This window comes from Oxyura jamaicensis, chromosome 1 (genome assembly GCF_011077185.1).
Source record: "Oxyura jamaicensis isolate SHBP4307 breed ruddy duck chromosome 1, BPBGC_Ojam_1.0, whole genome shotgun sequence".
NCBI classification, from domain to species: Eukaryota; Metazoa; Chordata; class Aves; order Anseriformes; family Anatidae; genus Oxyura; species Oxyura jamaicensis.
Window position 1 is genome coordinate 12,868,484 of NC_048893.1, and position 9,781 is coordinate 12,878,264.

At 36.0% G+C, this 9,781-nt stretch overlaps 1 protein-coding gene across 3 annotated transcripts in view; it reads right to left on the reverse strand.

The window, feature by feature from the left end:
• RELN (reelin) overlaps positions 1 to 9,781 on the reverse strand; it is a 285,330-nt gene that overhangs the window by 231,449 nt on the left and 44,100 nt on the right. For all 3 annotated transcript variants that reach the window (XM_035347207.1, XM_035347218.1, XM_035347199.1), the window contains exon 2: positions 8,281 to 8,391. In XM_035347207.1, the coding sequence (XP_035203098.1) occupies positions 8,281 to 8,391 (111 nt within the window). The remainder of the gene's footprint in view (positions 1 to 8,280; positions 8,392 to 9,781) is intronic.

Genomic DNA, 9,781 nt, shown 5'->3' on the forward strand with positions numbered 1-9,781 from the left:
GTGCCTGGTGACAGGACAAGGGGGAATGGGCTAAAGTTGCACCAGGGAAGGTTTAGGTTAGATATTAGGAAGAACTTCTTTACTGAACGGGTTGTTAGTCACTGGAATAGGCTGCCTAGGGAAGTGTTTGTGTCACCATCCCTGGAGGTCTTTAAAAGATGTTTAGATGTAGAGCTTAGGGATATGGTTTAGTGAAGGACTTGTTAGTGTTAGGTCAGAGGTTGGACTTGGAGGTTGGTCTTGGAGGTCTCTTCCACCCTAGACTATTCTGTGATTCTGTGATTCTTAACATACAAATTGCTGTACAGTGCTAGGTATCTCCAAAAGCCAGATGATAGCTCTCTGAAGACGGATACCAAACTTACAGGATACTGCTTGATCTTAATCATTTGTTTTATTGTCCTATTGGTAAATGGAGATAAAACCACAAGTGTCGCTGCACTTTTCTTTTGTTTTTACATACAGATTTGGGATGTGCTGGTTAACAGCATTCAAAATGTAGCAATTGAAGATGGTATTTGAAAACTGAGTGAAATAAGGAGAATGAGAAAGCAATATATATGTAAAAATGTGTATGTGTGTATATATTTATATAAATTATGCTACATTAATAAAAAGACCTATAATTTGCACATTTCAAAAAATATTACTTACTACTTTCAATAGCTATTAGTACAGACAAAAAATCACCAACCTGTCACAAAGAATATTTTAATCTCTTAATTTATTTTTAATGAAATCCATATCTTATTGGGATCAGATTCCTCTCAGGGATATGAAGCAGCCAAAAAAAATGATCACTTCACAAAGTTTTATATCAGTTTTACTACATGCCTTTTGTTAAAAAATAAAATTAAAAAACAAACAAAAAACAAACAAAAACAAACAAACAAACAAACAAACAGAAAAACGACATTAAAATTCTATGATGCAGTAAGGTTTTCCCTTAGCATTTTCTGGCCATGCCAGGGAAGAAAACTGCATGTGTATAAGATTTGAAAAACCATCGCTACTGAATAAACATTCCTGCTAAATTGGACCAGAATCTGCCTCAGTACATCATTTAGCACTTTACTTTTGGCTACGTAGAACTGTCTCTAAAGGCATTTTCTTGTCTGAAAAATACAGGGGCCCTTTTACAAGCACTACCACACTGTAAATTTTTCCTCTTTTTCTCCACCTCACTGACCACCTATCCTTCCATCTGCAAAACATTAAGTGTTGCTTAAAGTGTTGAACTGCCATCTGCACCCACTATTCAAAACTAACAAATACAAAAAACATTACACTTGCCACACATTTACATAGGCTCATTCTCCTTTTCAACCTTGGCCACCTTGACAACACTATTACTATTAATAGGTGTTATAGGTATATTTGTAAGGTTAAAAACTTGAATTATTATACTGCCATCTTCATATTACTCCAAAGATGTTTAAAATAAATCATGGAGCAGACACAATCATTCGCTTTTATGTATGTTAAATTGCAGCGTAACTCAGGGCTTCTCAGCAGATTAGGCAAAATTGGATTTTGATGTCCAAGAGCCAGGGCTGATGAGCTGCTGCTGCCATAGCAGGCGGTTGGGTAAAGCTGACAAGTAAAAACATATTTGCAGAAACGGGTGAAGGTGTTCAGGGTGATGTGGCTGGATTGCACTACACCCAAATGAGGCCAATTTAAGTATTTTCAGGATTCCCTGTTCCTCCACCCTCAGGTCACTACTGTCTGCCTCAGCCATGTACATGTGGGGAATCTTCCATCTCAGCAGGTGGACACAGTTCCCTGTTGGGTAAGCAACAGTTACTGCTTTTGCCGTTTGAATTAATAAAGCTTAAGCCCTTCCTCTAAGACACATATGATAGTCAACATTTTTTTTGTAGAAATGGTCAACTTTTGGCCTTAAATACATTTAAGTGGTAATTAAACAAATATCTTGGCAGACAAACTTTGAAAGTTTTATGGTTGCTATAGTTTTGTTACATGTGTTTGGCAGAGGGGAGTATCGTAAAATTAAACTCAAATGTAAACTTTCTTGACCGATGTCAGTTTGGCACCAACTCACTATTTAATTGACTGTTAACAAATTCTCCAAGATATGACTGCTATACAGATATTTTATCTTCCTGTTAATTGGTAATTATGCTTTGGCAGGAAAAACAGTGTTTCTTTCCAATTATTCCAGAACTCAGTGATTATTTAAACTTTGCTAATTAGCAGCGGAGGGTTGGTACAACTTTTGGGCAAATTGTATTTGATAATCCCTATTAAAATATACATGGCAGTAGTTGACTTGTAACAAACTGGAAAAAAAAAAGTGGCAGTTCAAAGGGTATTAGATACAGCACAAGGCAAATGGGGGCCTATTAAAATTTCTCCAACTGTTCTAATGAGAATGCCGAGGGTCATTTCTTCCTAGTTTACCATCTGTTTGGTTTCTGGCAAATATCTCCGGTGTGAAGGGAGGGTCCTGGAGCCCATTTGGCTTGTCACAAAGTAAACCAGGGATCCACAGCAATTTTAGTAAGTTATAGGACGGCACTTCAAGAGCAGTTGTATGTACATAGCTGAAAACCTTTTCTCAAGAGCTGGCATTTGCTGATTATTCCTTACTTTTTAAAGCTGTGAACATGCACAGAGAGGCAAAGACTGAGCAGGAGGGAGCAGCTTCGTAGGCTCACCTAACAAAAAGATTCCAACAGTTGGCCTTTTTCCATCTTAAAATGTCAGCAGGGGATATTTTCTTTTATCTGTCAAAATCTGCAAGCAAAACATTTCCCCAGAACCAACAGTGTTTGAGCATGAACTGATGTCAAAACCAAGCCTCTGAAGGCTCCAAACTACACACCTGGTGCAGGAGTAGTGGGAGTGTGTGAGCTCCTCTGACTTTTCCAGTGCTCAATCTGGACCAAGGCACCACCTGCACAACCAGAGCACATCCCACCATGCCTTCTTGGAGATGGCACTGTGGTGACCTTCAGCCATCCAGGCACCTTCTTTGCCCTTCTTCCTCCAGGGATGAGATCGGCAGCAGCACTGATGACTCCCACCTGCAGTAACCCTGCCCTAAGACTACAAGTGACCTGTGAACCAGATCACAAAGATCCTTCAGCCATAAATTTAAAGGGGTTTTGGTTTTAGTCTGGAATGCAAACATGCATGTAACCAAAACATTGAGCAGAGGATTATGTGAACAATGCCTCAATTCTGTCAAAAAAACTACAGAGTAATTTAAAAGAAAAAGAGCCTAAGATAGAATGTAATGCCAAGATTTTTTTTCTGATGATTGTTCTTTCCAGGCATTTTTCTAGGAAATTTATTACTCACCATACTTTAAGGAATATTTGTAATTTTTTTATTTTATTTTATTTTATTATCTTATTTATTTTATCTCAGAGACTCTATTACTTACAGGAATGGCAACAACCTTTATAATATACAAACAAAGAATTACAAAACAGGAAAATTTCATTATGATCTTTTAAAGGATGATTTTTCACATACTATTTTTTTTTTTGTTTGTTTGTTTTCTAGGACATGCAATTCCCCTGTTCAAGTACTAAAATGTTTCCAGATAAAATCACTCTCATAGCCTCTTACAAAGTAGCTCATGGAGCTAGCCAAAACCTAAAATTCACCAGGAGTTTATAACCTCACTGTAGAAAGGAGACATCTGTTTTAAAAGCTAGTAACTTAAAAGTTGTATAAACCTACACAGAAAATAAACCCCGATTTTTCTTTTAGTCAGTTAGGCTGGTAGCAACACTTCCCAGTGCAGGGAGAGCTTTGGATCCACTGTCTCTACCATAAATAGCAGAACCTATGTACTTTCTAAAGGGCATTTTAAATTTAGGTTAAAAGGCTAATGTATATGTGAGTATTATTGTAAAATTGCTTGTTTATTCTGTGCTCATTAAAATATAAACATCAGCGTAATGATTAACTATGATTTTACAGAAAGTTAGATATATTTTTTAGTGTAACTGTGGCTTACATTTTCTGTAATGAGGACAGACTCAGGTTCTCAGCACACAGCGGTCCTTATCACTGCTAAGGGATTATGCTGTAATCTTCTCCTTTAATTGCATAAATGATATTGCGCTTCTTGCTTTCAAGTGCATATAGTTGTGGAGGAGATGAACTGCTTTCTCATACTTATGCAAGTTACGTATCACACCCCCTACTGCTCCCCAGCACCACTGAACCTTAATTTCATTTGGAAGCCATCATTCCAATCAAACCCCACCATTGCCTTTGTAGGTTCCAAATGTGTTTTTTGGTACTCCTCTCCCCTGCTTTTTTATTATATTCTTGGAAGAAGTCTAGCAGTGAGAGCCCCTAAATGACCATATGGGCAACCTGACCACGAGGGAGAGCAGCCCCGGTGGGCTGATAAACCCCAGAGTGCAGCTAGCAAATGCCACAAGATGTAGAAAAGAAGCAAACAGAGCGAGGGCTCTCAGAGTCAAAAGCAAAAGAGAAAGGACACACAGGGATGGAGAGGTCCTTCATGAGTCCAAAGTGTGCCTCCAGAAAGAGACAAGTTGTTAATAATGCTGAGGGTATCAATAATGATATGGCTTGAAAAAGGGGGAGATAACAAGCAAGAATGAAGCTTTAAGGGAAATGCTGAAGGAAATGGAAAGGAGTCCCAGATACACATCCCACTGATTCAGACATGAGAGTGAAAATGATACTGAAGAGATGCAACTCAGAATATCTGTTGCATCAAAGGGATCTTACAAAGAAAACAAAACTATCCAAAAGTTAGATTTAGAGATAATTTATTTTCTAGGGATCATCACAATTTGTTTGTGATGGTTTCCACTGTACATTTATGCTTTATCCCCGTTCTAATTTTAGATTTACAGATTTAGTTTTACTTAATCCAAACTCTGACAATGGTTCAGCTTGGGACAAAAGATGAATAATTAAGATGACTATTAAATTTTATTCCCCAAAACTGACTCATATATCCCCCAAAGAGTTGTTAGAAAGTTTTCCAAATAAATATTTCAGAAAGTTTCATGTTGATATAATCCCATGGGGAAAAAAAACAACCAATCAACCAAAAAGAAAAAGAAAAAAGAAAAAGAAAGGAAAAAAAGAAAAAAAAAAAAGAAAATAAAAAAAAAAAGAAAATATTTCTTTGGCTACACAATATATACTGAAAAAGAAAGAATTCATAACCCTTGTAATGAAACCTGCTAGTACCATCATTTTATCTGTTCTCTTCAAAGTTCTTGACATGGTTAACTAACTGTGGTAACTGACAGTGATTGTATGGTCTATCGAGTGACTTCTTAAATTAGGTAATTAAAAAATAATTGTAGCCACAATACAGTAACTTATGGCACAAAAGACAGATTTGTGTATGTTGGGAAGACTTCATAGAGTTCGGTCAGACTGGAAGATTATGATAATCTAGTGTGACCTCCTGTGTAATGCAGACAAGAGTATTTCAGCGGTAATAGTGCAAGGGAGAAAAAATATTCTTCCCTGCTCTGTAGCTACTATCAACCCAATTTCAGAATATTGCTATGCTCATTGTTTTAAAGGACCAGCTTTGTCCACCCACCCAGTCTATGCTAAAACCACACAAATCTTTGATTTGTCTCTGAACCTTCCACTGCTTTCAACATTAAAAAAAAAAAAAAAAAGATTCATTCCAGCAAGCTGAAAGTAACATGAACATCCCAATCACTTGCTGGAAAGGAGGAGCAGTGTCTTTGCTAATTAGGAATGATGACACAACAGATGGATCCAGGCTTTCTTGAAAAAGTGCTTTATGTTTTCTTCAGAAAATAAAGAAATTCCATTCCTACCTGCTAAGACATTAAATTATATATTACATACTGTGGAGACTACTCTTTCTTTCTACTACAGACTGTGGATTTAAAAATAGTGTTAACTTTTAAAGTACCAAATAGTTTTAAGAGCAGATCAGTCACATGTTAAATGCTTTTTGGAAGATGCCAGCCTTCTCAGCTCTCACTGCAGAGTGGAAAAAGAAGTTTGTGCAATTTTCCATGGTGGGAGACATCTGTCCTCCGTGGATAAAACAAGCATCAAAATTCACATTTAAAAGCTGTTGACATTTTTCCTTCCCTGAGATTTTTATTTTAAATGCTGCTTAACTGTAATGCATCTATTGCATCTATTAACTGTAATGACCCTATTGTTTGCCTGCAGAAAGTCCAAAAGAAAGGTCCCAGATGGAAGCAGTTTTTCCCTCACAGAGATAAATAAATACTCAGGACTGAACTCCTTGGTCATTATGTTTGAAGATTTGTGTTGACAAGCAAAACATGTTACTTCTAATCATGCCTGACTGCTTGCACATCACTTTGCCTTTCAGACTTACCCAGACTTACCCAGTGTGTCTTCTTTTGGTCCACAGAATGTGTGGAACCAGTTTATTTGTTGATTATTTTGCCAGCAATGGAATGGTCAAACCAACACCTCCAGAGCTATACAGTGACCTTCAGCAAACTGAAACAGGCTATGTCTTTTTACCTGTCACTCATCTCAAGGTCGTATAAGGTCTGTCAGAGTGAGAAAACCTGTAACAGCCCCCTCTACAAATAAATATACAAATTCAGGAAAAAATGCAGGCCAGTTTGATAACTGCACAAAGTTATTTAGGTTCTTAAAATATTTTACTTGCATTTCATTCTTAAATTATTTAGATGTGATTAAAGATGGCACGCATATCCTGTCTGGTGAGTTTTCAGCACAAAGTGAAGATCTCCCCAGTGACATGAAGTAAAGACCTATTTTCTGGAAAGATAGGCTTGCCAGCCAATTGGTCCCCCAGAAATCTCCCACCAATGAGTGTTTTCCTCCTCTCTTACCTTGACAGATCCCACTCACCTGGTTAAGAGAGTGGTGGGCAATGAGAAAGAACAGCACTGCTTCTTCCAGAAAAATACATACTATATATATATATAATGTGTTATATATAATATATATATACAATATATATATAATATATATAATATATTACATTATATATTATATTATAATATATAATATTATAATATAATATATAATATATATATAAATATATATATATATAAAATATATATATATAATGTGTTATATATAAATAACACATTATTTTAAAATGTGAGTTGAGGAATAACTGGAGAACAGCTCTACTCCTGTAAATAGCACAGTGATTAACCTCAAACTGAGTAAAGTAAAATGAACAAAAAGATATATATATATATATATTTTATATATTTTAAAATAATGTGTTATTTACATCATGAGCTCACTTACATTGCACTATTTCATTTATGACCATTTATGACAATTTATATACCATATACCATATGGTATGCTGTATGACCCTCGCAGACCCAAGCAAGTTTCATATGCATTATAACAGAGGTAATTACAAGGAAGCATGATCACCACCAGGTATCACCATGGTATCATAGAGATAAGGAGAAGACTGGAAGTGGAAGGTGAAAACATACAGGCTGGATCTATTGGGGTGGGCTTCCTCCTTCAGCATAGATGATAATAGCTTTGTGAGGATAATTCCCCCTCCTTCCTTTTTTTTTTTTTTTTTTTTTTTTTTGAAGATTATTTGTAAAAATATAAAAAAATACTACCTAATAACAACCTGCTGAACATATAGTGGTAAATTACTTGTAGAAATTTAGAAGGTGGTTTTCAAAAGTGCTTGTCCTTAACACAACTGGCTTGGCTTCTGCCTCTGAATGCAACAGCAGAACCTGAAGCATATAATAGCTTTGCAAAAGCCTTTCCTATCACTTGTACTACTACTCTGTTTTTCCTGCATGGAAAATTATTAGTTATATAAAATACATTGACCAGTATTCTGGTTTTAAGGAAGACACTATTGTTGACTGGATTGAAAATGTAGGTTGACATTAAGCTCAAAGAAATCAACTTTTCAGTCCAAGAAGAGTTAGATGCTTGGAGCTAAATGTCTTAGTTTATACCAAATGTTACCTAATTTAGAAAGGGCTGTTCTGCCCATATCAGCAGCTCGAGTTTTTTCTCTTAAAATTCTTATAATTCAGTATACCAGTACCAGGGCTGACCAAAGACAGAGAAAGTTGAGGAAGGAATGCAAGTTGCCTAAAAGCTACCACTGCCTTATCTCATTGACTCCCACTGACTTTCATGTGTTGTTGATTACCGAGTCTAAATAACAGTGTAAATAACTGTGTTGATATTAATGCTCTCTGTAAGACCAAGTATTAAGTAGCCTGGGTTACAGAACATGAATTACACCAGACTTACCAAATCCGAAAGCACTGGAACCACCAACACTCTGAGAAGCCTGGACACTAGTAGAGGTGTAGAGGCCAGTCACGAGTAAGCCATCAAAGAAGGTACTTGTTGAAATAGTCACTGAAATGAGAGAAATAAAATATGTGTAATTATTTGTAAGCAGTATTTAAAATCCTACACACATTCTGTGAACAGACTCTTGCTGATGAATTAGATCCCAGATACACCTTCTGTACAACAATTTGCCTAATTCTCCAATACTTACAACACTTCAGCGACTTTAAATTGGTTTTCCCATGTAATTTTCCCAAACAACTTGCTCAGCATTCAAGCTGTGAGTGCCAAGTTTCAGTATGCACTTCTGCAACTTCCTCAGGGTTTACTTAAAGAAAATTGACTGTTGTAGAAGTAAACTGGTGTTTATTGGTGTTTGAGTCAGCTTCTATTTCTAAATGAATCATAAGTCATGTACTAGCAATCATCTACAGCAGGCACCAGACACAAACTGAGCATTACAACAGGATCTGAAATGAACATGTGAATGCGGTGGTGGCCATCTCTGCTTGGGAAGTTTCCTTTGTTAGCAGCACAAAACTAAACTATAAACCAGATATATCATAAACTAAATGAGTGAGTTAGTAAAACAGCACTGGAATATATGGCTTGTAAGTAATTGTCAAGACATTAGAATATAGTAAAAGCAATGAAATAACCAGGATTGGTTTGATATTGTTCTTTTTGGATTAAATAGAGTGCTATGCTATGGTTATTATATGTATTATAGTATTATACATTTAAGTTATATGAGAGTCTGAGTCTTTACAGATGATATAAATTTAAATAAGTCATTAATAGATTCTTAAGTATTAAGAATAACCATCCAAATAACATCTACAAGTAACAATAAAATCTAGGTATTCTTTGTTAAAACTGACAGTGCTCACAATACCTATTTACTTCTTATAACCACTAACTCTCACACATTTATTTTGGTATCTTTCAGATTGTATCCCTCTACATATATTATCAGCTTCAGTGGTTCTGTCTTGGAAGGACCTAAATTATTCAGTGGCAGGTATTTCCCATTATATAAATGCAATATCCTTTATAGCCAGAATGACTTCTCTGAATTCTCTTGGCAGCACGCAACCTTTTGTTTTGTAATATCCTATCCGTATACCTCTGAACTGAAAATCAGAACAAGGAAATTTTAACAGCCCCCCCCAAAAAAAAGAAACAACCTTTTACAATTAGGTAAATTTTATCCTCTTTCTCTCCTGATCTTTGTCATCCTTTTCTATGTTATTTGTTGTTAATCTTTACGCATATTTATTTAAATATGGCATAAACTGCATTGCAAATCTATCTCCTAGCATATAGGACTTCTTTCTCTCTTTCTCTCTTTCTTTCATCTCTTTCTTTCATCTCTTTCTTTCTCTCTTTCTTTCATCTCTTTCTTTCTCTCCTTCCTTCCTTCCTTCCTTCCTTCCTTCCTTCCTTCCTTCCTTCC